This window comes from Hemibagrus wyckioides, linkage group LG09 (assembly GCF_019097595.1).
Source record: "Hemibagrus wyckioides isolate EC202008001 linkage group LG09, SWU_Hwy_1.0, whole genome shotgun sequence".
In the NCBI taxonomy this organism is placed as follows: domain Eukaryota; kingdom Metazoa; phylum Chordata; class Actinopteri; order Siluriformes; family Bagridae; genus Hemibagrus; species Hemibagrus wyckioides.
This window is the reverse complement of record NC_080718.1, coordinates 13,667,819-13,688,123: the sequence shown is the minus strand read 5'-3', so window position 1 is coordinate 13,688,123 and position 20,305 is coordinate 13,667,819. Positions and strand designations below refer to the sequence as shown.

The following is a 20,305-nucleotide window of genomic DNA, read 5'->3' as shown; positions in this document are numbered from 1 at the left end:
CCTGTGTGTATAACTAGTGCCTTTGATTAAAAAGTGGTGTATGTAATAAAAGTGGAAAGTATTAAAAATAAAAATCGCTTACTTTTCATTTGTTTATTTTGTCAGAAAGGCAAATTCTAAGGACCAAACATGTTTAAGTCATCACTAGCATTCGGCTTGACCGGTGAGCACATTGACTCGCTCACCAATCAGTGTGTAATCAAATTTCCACTATCTGAGCAGTAATCATTAGCATTCAAGGGACTTCAAACTTGTTCTACATACAAGGAAATGGGCATAAACAACAGCACAGTACTTAAAAAAACAATCAAATCAATATGCATAAAAAATAATGATAAATTATTTATAATTTATTAATAATATACTTCATTATAAATAAAGTATATTATTTCAAATGATTGTTTCAAGTAGTCACTTCATCACAACTGTAAATGAATAAAGATTGAGTCACATATTGTTCTAAATGAATAACCCAAAACCAAAAAAGAAACCATTTGAAACCCTTCACATTGTTCATAGATAATCTAGAGTCTTTACATTCCCGAGAGACCTGAACTGAGTTGCAGGTAATCAAAACACAAATCAACAAAAGCACAACAAAAAGAAATCTACCACACCAAATTTATCGCAGCATTTATAGAAAATAAGTGGATTACATGGTAAAAACATCCTCAACATAAACACTGTAATATTCCCTCTATCTTTAGCTCCTTCTGTACAACATGACTGTTATGCATTGATTATGTTGCATGGATTGTTCCCTTTAGTTTTCCAAACCGTGTTTATCCAATCCAGCTGAAGTGCAGAATGAGAAACTTTAAAAAAAAAAAAATTCAGTGGGTCTACACTTTAATGAGCTCCAAGTGTATAAACACACTGCTGATTGTCTTTTCTTGCATCTTGATCTATGAAGCAGTCCTACATCCAGTTTATCTTCACACTCTTTTTTTTTTTACTACAACACTGGTCCTATTCAGTGAGATCAGGGATCTCTTCCAGTGTCATACAATAAATAAAGCATATAGTGGTGTATTATGTCTAGGATACAGCTCAGGCACTCGTATACCTTCTCCATAGATACCAGTTTTTCCTTTGCTAGTCTAAGAAATCTCATGAGGTTAATCTGTATAGTCCTCTACAAATGGTTTGTGACCCAAAACAAACACATGTTCTGATGAGCCTGATGAAATTTCATCACAGCAGAAACAATGGGATCATGTGTTATACATTAGGTTTCTGTATTCATAAATACAACGTGGGTGTAACATAACAACAAATAATATATATATATATAAATTATTTGTGTGTGTGTGTTTAGTGCTGTAAACAGCCGTATTTGTATTCAGATTTAAAGTGGGCATGGCCTAATTTGCACATTTTTTTCTATTTTGAGATTTATTATTATTTTATTAGAGAAAGAGTGTCACCAAATTTTATTCCTGTTCACAGTTATGATTCAGTTTGTACCTGCCAGCAACATTTCTAATGAATGCAGTTGGTCTGTAGTTCTAGTTTACAAAATTATAAAACTAAAAATACTAGACGCCTAATTTATCCACTGTGACCCTGACCAGACAGTTACCAAGAACAAAAGAAAGTAAGAAAACGAAAGAACAAATGAACAAACGGCAGCATGAAAGTGAAAAGCTCCTGATGGCATGAGATCACACCGCTAGTCTCAACCTGATGTCATTTGACCTTTGCTTTACAAAATGTTGTTCCACTGGTTGGAAGGTTGTAAGTTTGAATCCCAGGACTGCCAAGATACCTCGAGTACCATGAGTACCACTGGATTATCTCCATATTTGATATTGATACGCATATTTGATTTGGAAACCCATCCATTTTAATCAGGACTTGGGACTGGCTTTGAAAGCCCAGTGGAATAAACTATTTGTATTAGTTACAGGAAATCATGTGAACAAACAGAACAAAAATACGTTGAAGGCTTTAACAACCTCAATGTTGTCCACGCAGCAGAACCAAGGTCACTGTCTATGGTCAGTTTTTTTTTTTTTTTTTTTCCCCAACTAAACTATTGCTGATATTGTGATTGGTGGTTAAGCAATAACGCAGGTGAAAGAGTCTCAGTGCTCATCCACAAATTTGTATTTTATCTAAATGATCAAATATTTAGTCTGGCAGTCGAGCAAGGCAATTCACACCTTGTTGATTTGCTAAAATACTTCAGTGTAATCTACTGAAAAAAAGAAGTGGCCCAAGATGAGTGTTCAAGTAGACTAAAATGCCCATGCTTTAGTGGTACATCCTCTCTCCAGCTCTCCTGTTATGATACGAACAATTCCGTAATGTAGCGATTGCGTAGAAAGATAGAGGGGGAAGAATATGGCACACAAATGTGTAGAACAGTAAAATGTTTAAAATTGTGTCTGAAAAACTGGTCAGTTTCGCTGTCATAGCTACGAGTTGGTCTTATTAGAGGGACTTGGAGCTGGTCCCTTCCAGACCTTGTAAATGAGCAGCAGACCCATCAGCAGAGCCCAGGTACGCACCGGAGACAGGAAGAAAGCCAACGGGCCGTAGGTCTCCAGCAGGAAGTAGCAGGAGTATGCCTGCCAGATGAAGAGAAGCAGCATTACCACGTGTACAGCCAGAGTCCTCCAGCGGGATCCTGTCCTACAGAAATGAGAGCGGAAGGAGCAGCCGCTGTAGCGCTGGTGCACACTCCAGCAGAGGTAGCATGTCAGAGGCATGTTGAAGAAGATCAACTGTAGATGTTCATAAAGAAAAACAAAAATACATAAGAGTGGGTTTTTAATATAAGTATTTATATTTTTTATACATAAGTGGATATTAAAGGCTGATTAGTTGAATTGGGTCTGCTGAAGCAGTACAGGGGGCACTCAAGGACCAGGTTTAGGAACGTGCATCTATATATCTATAGCAGATTAAAGCAGAAACATTGACAAACGCAGCACCCTAAAGTTCAAATAAGGCCTACCTCAAATAAGATAGTAGTAAGACACCACAAATGTTATGTGCCAACACCAGAACAAGGCTAGCTATATGACCCTGTGGGGAAAGTCTACTGTTATAACTCTGAGAAGTATTACCACTGAATGTGATGGAAGCTAAAGTCCAAAGGCTTTTTCCAAGGTTTGCCACTCCAGGGTCTTAGGTTAAATTCTGAGTTTCTGGACATGTCTCATGTCTGCATGGGTTTCCTCCGGGTTCTCTACGTTCTCTGGTTTCCTCCTACCTCCCAAACATGTATGTAGGTAGACTGGGTAATGCTAAATTGCCTCTAGGTGAGAATGTGTGTGTCCTTGGTGCCTAGCTGTGGACTGGCATTCCAGCCACTAATATCCTGAGATCCACTGTGATCCTGACCAGACAGACAATTGCAGCTCTTCCTTTTTAATGAAACCACACCCCAAATACACACACACACACAGCCTAGGGTAGAACACCTGAAAGCTTATGCAAGAGGAGAAGCTTTCTGAATTCACTGGCAACATGGCTGACTGACAGACCGTTGTTGTTGGTCTAGTGTTTTTTCCTCCCATTTAAAAACCCTGAGGCCACACAGAGACCAGAGTTTGTGTGTTTTTTTTTTTTTTTTTTCCAAAGCCCTCTTACTATGCAAGAATCAAAGCTCTTACCTGCATCACACCCACAACATAGGTCAGACTGCCCTCAAGAAAATGCCCACCAACGAACACACCGAAAGCAAAGCAAGCTCCATTGTGTCCATCAATCACCTCCCCAATGAACCACGGCCCTGAGAAAGACCACGTAAAGCAGGTTTAATACAGAAACTGACACTAACCAAAATAAATATATGACAAGCTGTGGACATGCTGGAATCTTACTATACAGCATCTTTATAAACCACATGATTTATAGATAGCGTGAGTGATATGAATATGCACTGTAATGTTTATGTGTTAAATCTACAACATATGCAACAGTTTATCTGATAAATAGATATTTGTTTGAAACAATCTAAAAATTTAATTTAATCTGATTGGTCAGAAGTTGTTAGTTTATTTCCATAACAGGAGCAGCTCTGACAAAAGTGCTAGCTAATTCAAATCACAGGTTTATATTAAACACTTTATCCTATATTACAGTAACAGCTAATTCACACTGACTTTATAAAGCAGATGCTTCAAATAAAATGGATAATCGATTTAATTGTGGGGCTTCTGTAAGGAGCTTATTTAACATTGGTCGTGTCGAGTGTTTTGTAACAGTTGAGTGTTTCATAAGCGTCAGTTCATATGTTTTCCCAACATGAAGGAGTTTTCAGGGCAGAGGACATTGCATTTTTATTTTTCTGTACCATGGCAAACTGTGGTTATGAACTCTTAGTAACTTCAGCAGCGGACTAATGAAAAACACTCATGAAAGTGAAAAGAACAAACTTTCTTTGTGAATTGAGGGACAAGCAGGCAAGATTTTCAGGATCTTTACAATTTTCAAACAGGGATGTGCTGACCCTGTAACTCTGCCCAGAATATAACATGCTTCCTTACTCTGTGGCTGTTACCCTGTGGGTTATTTTGCTGTGTGTGTATGTGTGATGCCGTGTGTGTCTCTCTGTGGTTCAGATCAAGCCTCATCTCATCAAGCCTCGTCTCTGAATTTTTGTGTCTTAATCGCGCTAAGGTAAGTAAGAAATGTCTAGAACAGTTCTGTCAAATAAATGAGTGGAAATGTAACATGTAAATAGGTTTAACTTACCTAATGCTGTACACAGATTGAACAGCAGCAAGGTGTAGTAGAAAGCATTGATCTTGCTGACAAGGTGTATGGACAAAACGGCCTGAGAGAGCATCCCTGAAAAGACAGTGTGTATGTGGCATAGTATTCACTGTAGATTGGTTTCAATTTTTTTTTTTTTTTTGCCATATTTACCACTGAGCCGCACCTCGGGCAGCGGGCATCTGCAAGAATCTGAAGGCAACCAGGATGCCCACGTTCAGCAACACGACTGCTACAAAAGCGATCCGTGCCTAAAAGAAACACACACTTACATTAAATACATTTCTGTGTCTTTGATCACAGACATTTCTGTGACTTTTTTATGGCTGCTCCTCTTTACCATGTCCGATTTATTTCTTACTCTGGTTATAAAGCTCAGCTATTATATTATACAAATATTATACTTTAGCACAGAGATCTCCAGGCTTATTCAACCCAAATACAAGGTACAACTTCTAAACATTTGAATAAATGATTTTTGCTTCTGTTTAGCTGAAAATAAAACAGCTAAATATTTTGGCTCCTTATAAAGACCGTTTTCTTTATTTGGACACCATTTGGACATTAAAACAAACTTATTATGTCCTCTCTTTTATAGCAGAACAAAATAGACATGAAATGTACCTTGGTGCAAAAACTATAATGCAAACATGCATTATAGGTCATAAAATAAAACTCTAATCTGAGGTAAAGGCAGCTCCTTTCAAAACTAGTGAGATTTTTCAATGTGCTTGTTCCCCAGCTGAACATTAACAGTAAAGTCACCACCTTGTGACTGCCCTGACATGTGTATCCTCAGTAGACTGTGAAGACTATAATTTGCCTCCACTACTTCATGCCTCTTTCCTGTTTGTGTTTTGATGAGGAAGAAAATGTAGAAAGAATGCAACTCAAAGATCCTTGTGAACGATAATAAAACTGTCATGGAGAGTTGTACTGGCATCTTATTTGACTGCCTTGTGTAAGATGCTTAGACTCTTGGGTGCTTCATATGCAGAATAATTAATAACATAAAATTATGTTAATGAATTCTAACTTTCTGTGAACTCTTGTAAAAAATTTCCTAGTATCCTGTATACCAGGGCACAGTGCTGATTTCTGCTGGATGATGGACATGACCAGTGTCCAAATTGCTTGGGACCAGGACTTCTTCAACAAGCACTTATATAAAAATCATGCTTCACGTGCTGCAGAGGAACTGCATCCTACTCATTAGCTTTCCCAATGCTGCAAGAGTTTAGTTGGGAGTGTAGCTGGCAATTGAGGTGATCTTCTGAAGCACAAGGAAGAACATCCATGGAAACGAGATAACCAATGGCCTTACTGCACTGGAACACAGGGTATTAGATCAGGCAGTGGACATGGCAAATGTAAGAGTGCAATGAAGTGCAGAGTTCAGTTACATTGCCAGATGTACTTTCAGTGGCTGCAACTCATTCTCTAAACTTGAGATCCACCTTTAAGGCAAGTGCTGATCAGCCACCATAGGAGATACTAGTGTCCTCTGTGACTGTCCAAGCACATGAAGCACACAACTGAATATATTAATATCTGGTGCACTGGTTTGCAAAGCATACGATACTCTTGCAAATCTAAGTCTAACACCCACAGCAGGTGATTCAATGGGCTTACAAGCAGTGTTCCTATGAGAGCACTATGAGAGCTACAGCAACGAGGCATGGGAAATCATAGGTAAAGGGATACAACTGAGAAGGCAGCTAAGCATGAATATATGGGACATAAACAAACCCCAAATGAAGCTACGTATTGATCGAAGATTAAGAAGAGGAGGAATCTATCTAGCAACTTATTGTATATCTGGTTTTTATTAGTACTTTTTAATTATTATTACCAGGATGTAGTGGTCAGTGAGGAGGATAAAAGATTGTAGGAAGCCAAAGCTGGGTGTGAGGTCCTCCTGCATGGTAAACAGTTGCTCTCGCACCTTCGTCTGACCTGCCAAATTCTAAGATAAGATAAGATAAGATAAGATAAACCTTTGTTTGTCCCAAAGTGGGGAAATTTCCATCTTACAGAAGCAAGAAAAAAAGAAAAGAAATGTGCAAATATGAAGCAGAGATTAAATATATATATATAAATATAGAAGAAAATAAAACAATAAAAATAATTTCACAAACAACTGCACTAGGTTATTGCATATCTTAGATTGTTGTTATTGCACAAAATTTAGATTACTGTAATTGCACAGTTTAAAAAATATCATACACAACAATGTGTATTATGATGAAAGGTTATTTCACAGTTATAACACAGTATTAAAAAAATCAGTAACACACAAGCACACACAGAAAGAAAACGATTAATAAAGCACAAAGACAAAAGTATTGTGATTGAGGTGCTGCCAATGTGTATTTAACTCTTCCATAATCTACTTTGAATTTGAGTACTCAACCTTTAACAAAGTCTATCTCCCTCTCTCACACACACACACACAAGCTTTTCATCAGTATATAGGTGTACCATTCTGCCAGAGATAAACTTATCTGACATTTTCAATCAGTTTAAACAAATGAATGATTTTCTGGCCACAAGTCTAATATGAAATGAGTCAGAACACTGTTGTGAGGCATTTTTACCTCTGTTGAATAACCTTACACAGAATTTTAGTTGTTGAAGAGAAGACCTTCCAATTTTAAATGCTTATGAACAGGAACTTGGGGCATTTCAATGAGCAGAAATGGGTTTGATATCACCATTTACATAAACATTTGTGTGAAAAAAGTTGTTTTTTATGTCCATGAAAATAACAAGTACTTAAGAAATAACACAAATTCTTAAAGCCCTTAGTATCTACTTTCATATGAGCCATTAAATACCACTGTAGAGTGTGACATGTAATTCAGTGCTGAACATAGAAACCCCAAAACAGGCTCAAATTCCATTTTGTGTCCTCCGGTAAAATAAATTAAACTGTGCACTAAACTTTCGCTTACCTCTGCTTTGACTTTGATTGAATGCAGTCCAGTGGAGTAGACTTTGGGGTCCCAGTACAGCACATACAGAGGTCCCCCTACACACTCTGCTTTTCCCAGGGCCTCTCCATCCACACTCACATACACTGCTGTAACCGGAGCTTCTGAAAATACCAGGATCCTGCAGAGCGCAAATCAACAGTCAGGACTAACTCCTGTTAAACCATCCACCTGAGCCATGGAACTTAAACTGCAACAGGTAAGCTAGACGTTATGCAGTGTAATGTAAAGTCAAGTAAAGTGTGTAAAGTAACAGTGAATGCCTGATGATAGGCATCATTGATGCTTTAGGACTTGAGAAGACACATAGAGGGGACACCTGATGTGTGTGGAGCTGTAGATGCGATCCAAAGGCTCCACTCCTGGATGTAGGTATTGAGCATCTTTGGGGTTGGTGATGATCACTGCTGGCCAGTCCTCAAATGTCAGGTCTGAGAAACTCAGGAGGTCGTGGTCAAAGGCCAGGATCCTGTATCTGATTTGAAAAACACATTTGACAGGAACAGATTTTATATCTTATATAAATAGACTACCTGCAAATATACCAGTAAATCATCATTTTTTTGTTCTCCTGATGTTTAAAATGTGCTTAATGTTCTTAAACAGTATACAATTCCAGCTGTAATTTAAAACATTTAAATATGTTTCCTATTAACACACTTGTTCTTGAATAGTTATTCTTTCTGTAGTAACCTACACACTCCAAATAATGCAAGTCGAATAAATTAAAATGGATTAAAATATGTATTGCTATTTTCTGTTATGGGATGTTTAACATTGTTGGATGAATGTCAGGGCTTTATGTTAAGTAAGTTTTCTGCCACTGGAAAATATTCAGGATAAAGTACTTTTCTCTTTCCGGTTTCAGTAACAGGAGAGAGAAGAAAACAGGTAGTGTAAAGGGGGATGGGAGGGTTGTGTTGTAATGCTGTCCTTCAGGTTTTGTTGTTAAACCATATATAACATACATATATATAAAAAAAAATTCTAAATAATAAATGTTTTTGAAGTCACCCAATTGAAGTAGGTTATAATGTACTTTGGTATGATATGCAGCGAGCTTCTTGGTCCTTGGTTTTAACTAGTGAAAGTATTTTCCTATACTGACATCATTGTTTGTATGGTGTCTCAACAGCATAGATCAGGGGTGTCCAATCTTATCCACAAAGGGCCAGTGTGAGAGCAGGTTTTCATTCCAACTGAGCAGAAGCCACACCTGAGTCTACTGAAAGCCAAGATCAGTTGATTAGCCAGTTGAAATCAGATGTAGCTTCTGCTTGGTTGGAATGAAAACCTGCACCCACACCGGCCCTTTCTGGATAAGATTGGACACCCCTAGCATAGATCAAAGATAAGCGATATATCGACATATACAGTATATCTGGATTTAACATGACAGACATCGGCTGCATTTGAGTGCCAAATGATTGTGATGTGATGAATCTTGTTTGACAACATTTGATTATCGCATTAAAAATATTAAAACACCAAATTAACCTTGTGTTTACACTAACATGGGAAAACTTTTAATTTTGCTTTCTTACATTTTTGCATGCCAAAGTGCTCGTAAAAGGGAACTCATATTGAATGGTGTTCTTTGTTTGCTAGATTGAACACTAGCTAAAAAGGAAAAAAAAAATAAGGCTTGAAATGTAAAACCCTACAGCAGCACTTCTCAAAGTCTGGACTGGTCCGAATCCGGAGGGAATTCAATCCGGACCTGCCTTCATTCCGTATTTCAAGAGCACTAATTGCGTGTAAGGGATTAAAAGTGTGTGATTTCCTACTCTGATAAACGCATGTTAAACTTGTAAATCATTTGTTTAGTTTTTTCATGTCTTTTTGGAGATGGTCTGAAATGAAAGCGAAGGCTAGATATTAAAAGTTTTCCTGCGTGACATTGTTGTCATGACATCCAGTGAGTGTATGACGTATGACATAATCGGGCCGGCTAATCAGGCAACAGTTCACCGCAGGGAGCGTTTGGAAAAGAAAAAGTTGAGGAAGAAAATAGATTTTTCAAAAATAATTGGAGAGAGAGGTGTTCATTTTGCCCCGATCCAGCAGGAAGCCGTTCTGTTTGATTTGTAACGAGACAGTTGGAATTGTGAAGACCATGAAGCAAATGGAACATTTAGGCCAGTGTCTCCATCTAGCAACCACACACCTTTTGTGCCAAGGTTTAGGCAGCTGATGGAACACAGACAGTGCCATTTCTCACATTTGACTGCTGTTGTCTTTTGCACCATGTTACGTTTGTAATAACCAATTGTTCTAGACATTTGACATTGATGAAAATTCAGATTTGGACCTTTGAATGTAGACCTTGACAACCCCTGCTGTATAGTTTAAGATTTCAGGATGCACAGACATATGGATAACAACTAAAAGTAAGAGAAACACATCTGATATTAATGCAAGATGCCAGAAACAGACTTGACAGGAGGGCTAGTAAGTAAATTGCAGTACAACACAATGCACTAGTTTCTGCTGTGTTAACAGTGAGTGGACCATCTGGATCACTGTGTGTGTGTGTGTGTGTGTGTGTTTTCACTGCTGGTGCATGCTGGTCTTACCTGCGGTTGTCCATCCAGTCTCCCAGCTCCAGCTCCAGTGTTCCTGTTGAGTGTCTGCTGTGAAGAACAGGCATCAGACCCCCCAGCGTGTGCAGGTGCCCACAGAGATACGCAACTGCCTTGCTGCAAATATGTTACACACGCACACACACACACAACTAACCTATTAACATCACTTGGTTCATTTTAGCATGAACAAATGAAAGAAGGGAGCAAAAGATATGACAACAATAAATATGGCATTAAACCACATACAAATACATATATAGTAGCATTACTATGTCATTAAATATCACAGAAACGTGGCTTGTTTACATGTGCTGTAAATTCAACCAGTATAGGGGAGCACAGTAAGTTTTTAATGTTTCTGTAAGTTGTTCCAAGAGGTATTAAAGTGAATGTCTTTGTCCAGTTCAGATCGAACATGGGGAAAAATCAAGTCTTTTTAATATTACGATAACAGTTCATGCATTAACGGCTAAACAGTCAGTCGAAGTACATGTCATAAACTACAAAATCACTTATCCACAAAATCATCAGTCCCTTCCCTCACCTCATCAAGGCTCTGACCCCAGGTGGAGGAGAGATAACAGTGGAGGTGGTGTAGTGTCCGAACCAGACGGTCTGATTGCTGCTCTGACTCTCCTGCCTAAAGGTCACCAGCATGTCAGTTTGACTCTGTGGACCAAAAGATCATCATCAGAAAGAAGAGTTGAAGCTGGCACACATGTATTGTAGTACATTCACAAACCTACCTGATTAAGTATTCCAAAGAAGTTGTAGGGACGCTTAGGGCCAGGAGTGAGGGTGGCATCAGCACAGATAAATGAATAGTTGCCAAAGGGAGTGCTGTGTACATAGTGGAAGGAGCCAAGCTTCTGGTTGGCAGAATACTTCCTAAACACCGAAGCGCAAATCAGAGAATATATTTACATTTATTCATTTTCAAGTGCTTTTTAAACAGAAATGAAGACATACAAGCAAAATGATACACTGAGCAAAGGACAACAGAAACAGAGACCATGCAAGAGTTTTCATGAGTGCTACAAGAGCAAGAGTGCTACAGGAGCAAAGTGTACATAAGAGCTAGAGGTTTTGTTTGGAGGTAGGTTTTTTTTGAGTGGGGACAAGTTAGGGATTAGTTAAGCATTCACGGAAAAAGTGGGTCTTTAACGGTCTTCTGAATATAGTGCTGTCAGAATTGAGGTTGGAAGCTCATTCCACCACTGAGGGTCAGTCAGTTTGAAGTTATAGTTCACTATCTGATAAACTGCTCATCCACAACAAAACAGCTAATACAAATATATATCTTCCAAATCAGCCTGGGCAAAGCATATCTTCATAGGTCCTTCTTTGTGCACAGGGGCATGTCATTGGCATTGACATGCTGGAGCATACACTATATTGCCAAAAGTATTCGCTCACCTGCCTTGACTTGCATGTGAACTTAAGTGACATCCCATTCCTAATCCATAGGGTTCAATATGACGTCGGTCCACCCTTTGCAGCTATAACAGCTTCAACTCTTCTGGGAAGGCTGTCCACAAGGTTTAGGAGTGTGTTTATGGGAATTTTTGACCATTCTTCCAGAAGCGCATTTGTGAGGTCACACACTGATGTTGGACGAGAAGGCCTGGCTCTCAGTCTCCGCTCTAATTCATCCTAAAGGTGTTCTATCAGGTTGAGGTCAGGACTCTGTGCAGGCCAGTCAAGTTCATCCACACCAGACTCTGTCATCCATGTCTTTATGGACCTTGCTTTGTGCACTGGTGCACAGTCATGTTGGAAGAGGAAGGGGCCAGCTCCAAACTGTTCCCACAAAGTTGGGAGCATGGAATTGTCCAAAATGTCTTGGTATGCTGAAGCATTCAGTGTTCCTTTCACTGGAACTAAGGGGCCAAGCCCAGCTCCTGAAAAACAACCCCACACCATAATCCCCCCTCCACCAAACTTTACACTTGGCACAATGCAGTCAGACAAGTACCGTTCTCCTGGCAACCGCCAAACCCAGACTCGTCCATCAGATTGCCAGATGGAGAAGCGCGATTCGTCACTCCAGAGAACGCGTCTCCACTGCTCTAGAGTCCAGTGGCGGCGTGCTTTACACCACTGCATCCGACGCTTTGCATTGCACTTGGTGATGTATAGCTCGGATGCAGCTGCTCGGCCATGGAAAACCATTCCATGAAGCTCTCTGCGCACTGTTCTTGAGCTAATCTGAAGGCCACATGAAGTTTGGAGGTCTGTAGCGATTGACTCTGCAGAAAGTTGGCGACCTCTTCGCACTATGCGCCTCAGCATCCGCTGACCCCGCTCCGTCAGTTTACGTGGCCTACCACTTCATGGCTGAGTTGCTGTCGTTCCCAAACACTTCCACGTTCTTATAATACAGCTGACAGTTGACTGTGGAATATTTAGGAGCGAGGAAATTTCACGACTGGATTTGTTGCACAGGTGGCATCCTATCACAGTTCCACGCTGGAATTCACTGAGCTCCTGAGAGCGACCCATTCTTTCACAAATGTTTGTAAAAACAGTCTGCATGCCTAGGTGCTTGATTTTATACACCTGTGGCCATGGAAGTGATTGGAACACCTGATTCTGATTATTTGGATGGGTGAGCGAATACTTTTGGCAATATAGTGTAGCTTGTCTGTATCTGTGAGATTCATTTGGCCTTAACTTGAGTTCGGCCATTTAGAATATTAACTAAGACTATCATGCTCATGTTACAAATCCCAGCAAGAAGATTTGCACAGACCTGTAATAATTGTTAACGCTGTCCGGAGATATAATGTTGAAGGCATCTGAGGAGAAAAGAAGACACAGAGGACATTTTAGAGCATATTTTCATGAAGCAGAGGAAGAAGATGGAAGACTAATGAGAGCTCTTGTCTGGAAGCTTGTAATGCAATACCAATTACAAAGTCTGTGGGGAAATGGTTGGGATGGATACGAGGAAAACCACAGTCAAGCCCTAGTAATAGAGCTGAGCTCATGAGGGTGGTCCCTAAATGCTCAGTGTTTATCAACCGTTAAGATGTTCAAGAAAACAAAGCAAATTATCCATTTAATAAATAAAAAATTTACTCTAATAATTTTGCTTTAGGAAGACTGCACATTGTGTATATAATCACAAATGAGGAATAACAACCCGTTTTTAAGCTCCTGATTAAAGTACTGTTTACTGTGACTGTTTCTCTTGGGTCCTAAATTTCTTTGATGCTGGTGGTCGAGACTGGAAGTTACAAAATCTAAATGATAATGATCAGCAAAAATTGAGAGGCAAATTTGATTTCCATTAACATCATGTTTATAAATATAGTAAACCATATAAACCATACTGATCGAAGTCTTATGCTCATAACTTCTGCTAAAAATTTCTTTAACAACAAATTCAATACATATAAAACAATTTGCTTTTACCTTAAATGTTAATGAAGGATCCTTAATCCTTTTAATCAGTGGATTTAAGCAGGAGTGGTTGACAACAATGTTATTATTAACAATAAATCTAAAATGTCGATTCTATGTTTTAATCAATATAATGTTTAATGTGTTATATCTAATCTAATAGTTATATAATGTGTTGTCTTATTTACATAATGTCTTTGTCTCAACTTGCCTACTTACTAAATCACTCGAACTGCAGTCAAACCATAAAACTGTAAATGTAAAAAACAATAAATAAAACAAAAACAAAAAAAAAAAAGGAAGAATATTACTCACCATGGTTTCCTCGAATGTCTATCCATTTTGTGCGCTCCAGCACTCGAGATTTCTTTAGGACGTTGTGATAGGCCTGCCACTCCACCTCATGCTGAAGAGAGCCAACTTTATTTTCTGTCTTTGCATCTGTTAAGTCCCCTGGTACATATTGATTTAAAGACACATTAGTCTACCAGATTTTCCCAAAGTTTCCAAAGTAACAAGTCACGACAATAATCCATGCCTGACGGTGCAAAATTGTCTCACCTGTGGCCAGTACGAGAGCTGGTTTAATGACCTCAATGGTGTCTGTACAGAACTTTTCAAAGTCTGGGACTCGTCTTGGATCACGGAAGCGACTTATATGAATGTCAGATACCTACACATGACACCGAACACAGATTTACTATACATTGCTTTACACAGAAAATAACTAAGACTTGTTTACAGAACAAAAAGGATGTCTCAGAGGCTTTTAATTGCAAACCGGCCCCAGTAAACATCGTGTTCCACTGTTTCAGTGACAGAATAATGTGTAGATCCTTTTCTATACTCTAATTATCATCAACTATCAAGGTTCATTTAAAATAATAAAGAAGTGGATGCATCTTTCATTGACTGATCGATCTAAAGTAGGATGCAGCTTTTGTCTATTAAGAGGCAGCCAGTTTGATCCTGTGCTCAGGTTTCAGATGTTTTCCCATCGTCTGCATTGGGTTTCTTCCTGGATCTGTGGTTTCCTCCCATTCCCCCCCCCCAAAAAAAACATCCATGTATCCTTTACTGACATAAGAGGCTGCTTGGGACTCTAATCTCCATTCACATGCTAGACCCAAAAAGGAAATACTAAGATAATAATTGTAAAAGAAAAAAAAGATTACAGTATATTACAGGGTGAAAAGCTTAAAGGTTCAAGTAACTATATTTGAGTTGTATACAGGACTTCAGGAGGCAGCAGTAGTCGGCTCACCTGCACAAACCAGAAGATGTTGTTCAGCTCTGCTCCTGGAAAAGGTGCCTCGCGTTTCTTCTTAACGTGTTCATGGTGAGACTGCACTAAACTCCGCTTCGGGTGCCAGGTGGTGTCGTAGCTGTCCATCACCCAGGAAGTAAAACACGCCAGCACCAAGCCGGTACCAACCAGGACAACAAACAACCGGAGCATCCTGATAGGAGCAGCGTTCCCGCACAGCGCGACCCACACGTCAAACCCTGTCCCGAAAATCACCGGCTACACTGGCCATGGCCTCTCTCCGCTTACTGTTTAATAGCTGCAAGCCCCGAATCCTCGGCTGTTCAGTGGCGGTGAGACGGAGGGGGGAAAACCGTGTGATAGGACAAATAACCGCGCTGTCATCACCGCTTACAACTCACACTTCCGCCTTTCTGGATTTTAAACTGAAACCACGGAGAATCGCGGACTCAAGTGAATCACTGACTTCCGCAAAGCGGAAGAGGACGATGACTAAAGGAGTCGCTACTTTATTTTGAATAATAATAATAATAATAATAATAATAATAATAATAATAATAAATTAATTAATTTCAAATACAAAAGGGACAATTTGAATGTGTTTTGTTTTCAGAATCACCATCATATTATCGGCAAAATCTACAAGAATACAGGAGCGTAAATAGACAGATACAATTAACAAAACGATGGCTGAAGAAAATGGTCTATGTTCCAATGAATTCACTATAGATTAGCTTTGTCCACATAGGATATAATAGCATAATTAAATACATTAATTAAGTAAATATTTTATTAACACAGTTACATAAAACACATTCCCGTGCTTGATAACTGATAAGCGCTGAATGTTCGACCCACATGCGCATGCGCGGTACTTGTTCATTTGTGTCACTGACCCATGCCTAGTTTGTGACCTGCAAACAGATCAGATAGTGTTTGTGCCACTCACACGAGAATGATTGTACAGTTTGCACACTTCTGTATGAATAAGGGTTATAATCAGAATATCATGCATATTCATGCATAACCAAAGTACTGGACAAGATATCACAATATCTCGTACAAAAGAGAGTCTGCCATCTGTTTCCAATACTCTACAATACACTAGAGAGTCAATGGCGCTGTATATATATATATATATATAAAATAAAGAGGGTTGCGTCAGGAAGGGCATAAAACATCACCAAATTTAACCATGCGAATCATCAGTACTCTAAATTTCATACCGGATCGGTCGAGGCCCGGGTTAACAATGACCGCCATCGGCGCCGTTGACCTACAGGGTGCTGGTGGAAATTGGGCTACTGTTGGTCAAAGAAGTTGAGGAGGAAGGAGAGTGTGTAGACAGAGAGAGAAGAGGAAAGGTAAGAGTGTAGGACTGAGAATAGGAACTCTTGGTACTATATGTACTATACTAAATGTTGGTACTATGACAGGGAAAGGTAGAGAGCTGGCTGATATGATGGAGAGAAGGAAGGTGGATATACTGTGTGTACAGGAGACCAGGTGGAAGGGTAGCAAGGCTCGTAGTATAGGAGCAGGATTCAAGCTGTTTTATTATGGTGTGGATAGTAAGAGAAATGGGGTAGGTGTGGTCCTGAAGGAGGAGTTTGTGAGGAATGTTCTGGAGGTGATGAGAGTGTCAGAGGTGATGAGTCTGAAGTTGGGGATTGAAGGGGTGATGTTGAATGTTGTTAGTGGTTATGCCCCACAGGTAGGTTGTGAGTTAGAGGAGAAAGAGAGATGCTGGAGGGAATTAGATGAGGTGATAGAGAGTATTCCAACAGGTGAGAGAGTGGTGATAGGAGCAGATTTTAATGGACATGTTGGTGAGGGGAACACAGGTGATGAGAAGGTGATGGGCAAGTTTGGAGTTAAGGAAAGGAACCTTGAAGGACAGATGGTAGTGGACTTTGCTAAGAGGATGGATATGGCTGTGGTTAACACTTATTTTCAGAAGAGGGAGGAGCATAGAGTGACTTACAAGAGTGGAGGTAGGAGCACACAGGTAGACTACATCCTATGTAGAAGAGGCAATCTGAAAGAGATTAGTGACTGTAAAGTGGTAGTGGGAGAGAGTGTAGCCAGACAGCATAGGATGGTGGTGTGTAGGATGAATTTGATGATCTGTAAGAAGAGGTCAAAGATAGAGATGGAGAAGAAAACCAAGTGGTGGAAGCTGAAAAAGGAGGAATGTTGTGAGGAATTTAGACAGAAGTTGAGGCAGGCTCTGGGTGGTCAGGTAGTGCTGCCAGATGACTGGGAAACTACAGCAGAAGTGATCAGGGAGACAGGAAGAAATGTACTGGGTGTGTCATCTGGAAGGAAGAAAGAAGATAAGGGGACTTGGTGGTGGAATGAGGAAGTTCAGGATAGTATTCAAAGGAAGAGGTTAGCCAAGAAGAAGTGGGACATGGACAGGACTAAAGAGAATAGACAGGAATACAAGGAGTTACAGCACAGAGTGAAGAGGGAGGTGTCTAAGGCCAAGCAGAAGGCGTATGACAAGTTGTACACTAGGTTAGACACTAGAGAAGGAGAGAAGGACTTGTACAGGTTAGCTAGGCAGAGGGATCAAGATGGGAAGGATGTGTGGCAAGTTAGAGTTATTAAGGATAGAGATGGAAAGGTGTTCACAAGTGAGGAGAGTGTACAGAGGAGATGGAAGGAGTACTTTGAAGAGCTGATGAATGAGGAAAATGAGAGGGAAGAAAGAAAAGAAAAGGATGAAGTCAAGAAGGCTTTGAAGAGGATGAAAAGTGGAAAGGCAGTTGGTCCTGACGACATCCCAGCGGAGGTCTGGAAGTGTCTAGGAGAGGCGGCAGTGGAATTTTTAACTAGTCTGTTTAACAGGGTTTTAGAGAGTGAGAAGATGCCTGAGGAATGGAGAAGAAGTGTATTAGTGCCGATCTTTAAGTATAAGGGTGACGTGCAGAGTTGCAGCAACTATAGAGGGATAAAGTTGATGAGCCATACAATGAAGCTATGGGAAAGAGTAGTGGAAGCTAGGTTAAGGAAGGTAGTGGAAATTTGTGAGCAGCAATATGGCTTCATGCCCAGAAAGAGCACAACAGACACAATTTTTGCTCTGAGAATGTTGATGGAGAAGTATAAGGATGGTCAGAGAGAGTTGCACTGTGTGTTTGTAGACTTGGAGAAAGCGTATGACAGGGTGCCAAGAGAAGAGCTGTGGTACTGTATGAGGAAGTCACGAGTAGCAGAGAAGTATGTCAGAGTGGTGCAGGACATGTATGAGAGGAGCAGGACAGTGGTGAGGTGTGCTGTAGGTCAGACAGAGGAGTTCAAAGTGAAGGTGGGACTGCATCAGGGATCGGCTCCGAGCCCCTTCCTGTTTGCTGTGGTGATGGACCAGTTGTCAGAGGAGGTCAGACAGGAGTCTCCTTGGACAATGATGTTTGCAGATGACATTGTGATCTGTAGTGAGAGCAGGGAGCAGGTGGAGGAAAATCTGGAGTGATGGAGGTTTGCGCTAGAGAGAAGAGGAATGAAAGTCAGTCGTAGTAAGACTGAGTACATGTGAATGACAGGGAGGGAAGTGGAACAGTAAGATTACAGGGTGAAGAGGTGAAGAAGGTACAGGAGTTTAAGTACTTGGGGTCAACAGTCCAGAGTAATGGAGAGTGTGGGAAAGAGGTAAAGAAGCGAGTACAGGCAGGTTGGAATGGGTGGAGAAAGGTGTCAGGCATTCTGTGTGAAGGGGAAGGTGTACAGGACAGTGGTGAGACCAGCCATGCTGTATGGTTTAGAGACAGTGTCAATGAGACAGAGACAGGAGTCAGAGCTGGAGGTAGCAGAGCTGAAGATGTTGAGGTTCTCTTTGGGAGTGACAAGGTTGGACAGGATTAGGAACGAGTACATCAGAGGGACAGCTCATGTTGGACGTTTGGGGGACAAAGTTAGAGAGGCCAGGTTAAGATGGTTTGGACATGTCCAGAGGAGGGAGAGTGAGCATATTGGTAGGAGAATGTTGGACATGGAGCTGCCAGGCAGGAGGAAAAGAGGAAGGCCAAAGAGGAGGTATATGGATGTAATAAATGAGGATATGAAGCTAGTGGGTGTAAGTGTTGAGGATGCAGAAGATAGGGATAGGTGGACAGAGATGATTCACTGTGGCCACCCCTGAAGGGAAAAGCCGAAAGAAGAAGAAGTTTTGTTACTGACTAAGCTGCTCTAACACAAGAATTTCCCTCATGGGATCAATAAAGAAAATCTATCTATCTATCTATCTATCTATCTATCTATCTATCTATCTATCTATCTATCTATCTATCTATCTATCTATCTAAATACTTCACTCTTTAGAAATGTGATGAAACCATTGCCATGTTCTGTAGTGATTCATTGTGTATAGAGTCTTATGCAATGCTTTTCATTTTATTACAAAGCTTTGAACACAGGCTTAATTAAACCACATATGTTAGTTTTCTACCACCCACTTGAGAAGGATTTCTATTCTATTAGAATAAAATGGGCACAAGAAGAGATGTATTCTTTCATGACTGTCCAGAATTATAATAATAGCAAAATCCTGTTGCAACTCTAGTTGACACAAAGGAGTCCCCTGGGTCTTTGTGTTGTTATTGTAGCACAGCCTCAAAGCCTTAGAATTTATTAATAAAAAGAAACACTACAGTGTATGACATTTACAACACAAAAAAAGATTAGACGCTATAATTTAGAACCAAAAATGCTAATAAAAAAAAAATTGTTTAATTTCATGATCAATGTTTCTGAAAGCATGGTAAAACATAATAACATAAAATATATTATTTAATTAATAAATACCTATCATATTTATATGAATCATGACAAATCATAAAAGTTGTATTTTCAGAAGGTGACACATGTCACTACTCGATCCGTGCCCGAAACACGATTTGTTCTGCGCATGCGCTAAATTGCTGCTATAACATATTATTATTTTTTTAATCATTTAAATTTTTTTTAGTTATGCTTTATTCAATGCGACAAGAACAAGAGGTATTACATATTCAAATTATCACAATAACATTAGCTGCCAAATAAGAAAGAGAAAAAATAGATAAAATATTTTAATTTAATTAATTTATATAAATTTTTATATAAATTTCAGTGCTTTCAGAGCATTACATGTTTTCAGACCTTTTTGTTAACATTATATTATTAGTAGTATTATTAGTGTCACGCTCGGTGCAGCTGAGCTACGTCGTGAAACGTAATAATATATACGCACGCGCGGCACTCACGCGCATGCGCAGTGAAGATTGGGCAGGACACGGATCGGGTTTAGAGATGGTGCTGGCGAAAAGAGTCTGCGCACGCGCAGT

The 20,305-nt window shown here is 39.8% G+C and overlaps 1 protein-coding gene across 2 annotated transcripts; it reads right to left on the bottom strand.

Moving 5' to 3' along the window:
• Positions 1-78: 78 nt before the first annotated feature.
• tmem62 (transmembrane protein 62) lies at positions 79-15,416 on the bottom strand. Of its 2 annotated transcripts, none has more exons than XM_058399036.1 (14): positions 14,976-15,416; positions 14,273-14,384; positions 14,027-14,164; positions 13,059-13,104; positions 11,053-11,194; positions 10,851-10,975; positions 10,298-10,420; positions 8,041-8,196; positions 7,683-7,842; positions 6,581-6,694; positions 4,895-4,979; positions 4,708-4,803; positions 3,624-3,742; positions 79-2,729 (listed from the first exon to the last, which is right to left on the bottom strand). In XM_058399036.1, the coding sequence occupies exons 1-14, from the start codon at positions 15,168-15,170 to the stop codon at positions 2,421-2,423; spliced, it is 1,920 nt and encodes a 639-aa protein (XP_058255019.1). In that variant the 5' UTR covers positions 15,171-15,416; the 3' UTR covers positions 79-2,420. The 2 variants fall into 2 exon arrangements, 1 of the variants encoding a protein (XP_058255019.1); XR_009205771.1 differs by having other exon boundaries at positions 2,593-2,729; positions 4,882-4,979; positions 14,976-15,415.
• Between the last annotated feature and the right edge of the window lie 4,889 nt (positions 15,417-20,305).

What these genes read in the sequence shown, in the direction of transcription:
- tmem62 (XM_058399036.1), bottom strand. Translation starts at nt 15,170, where the DNA reads ATGCTCCGGTTGTTTGTTGTCCTGGTTGGTACCGGCTTGGTGCTGGCG. An exon ending in ACATCTTCTGGTTTGTGCAG is followed by an intron (nt 14,385 to 14,975) that starts GTGAGCCGACTA and finishes TGTCATGTGTAG; the next exon opens with GTATCTGACATTCATATAAG. An exon ending in AGACATTCGAGGAAACCATG is followed by an intron (nt 13,105 to 14,026) that starts GTGAGTAATATT and finishes TTTTCTCCTCAG; the next exon opens with ATGCCTTCAACATTATATCT.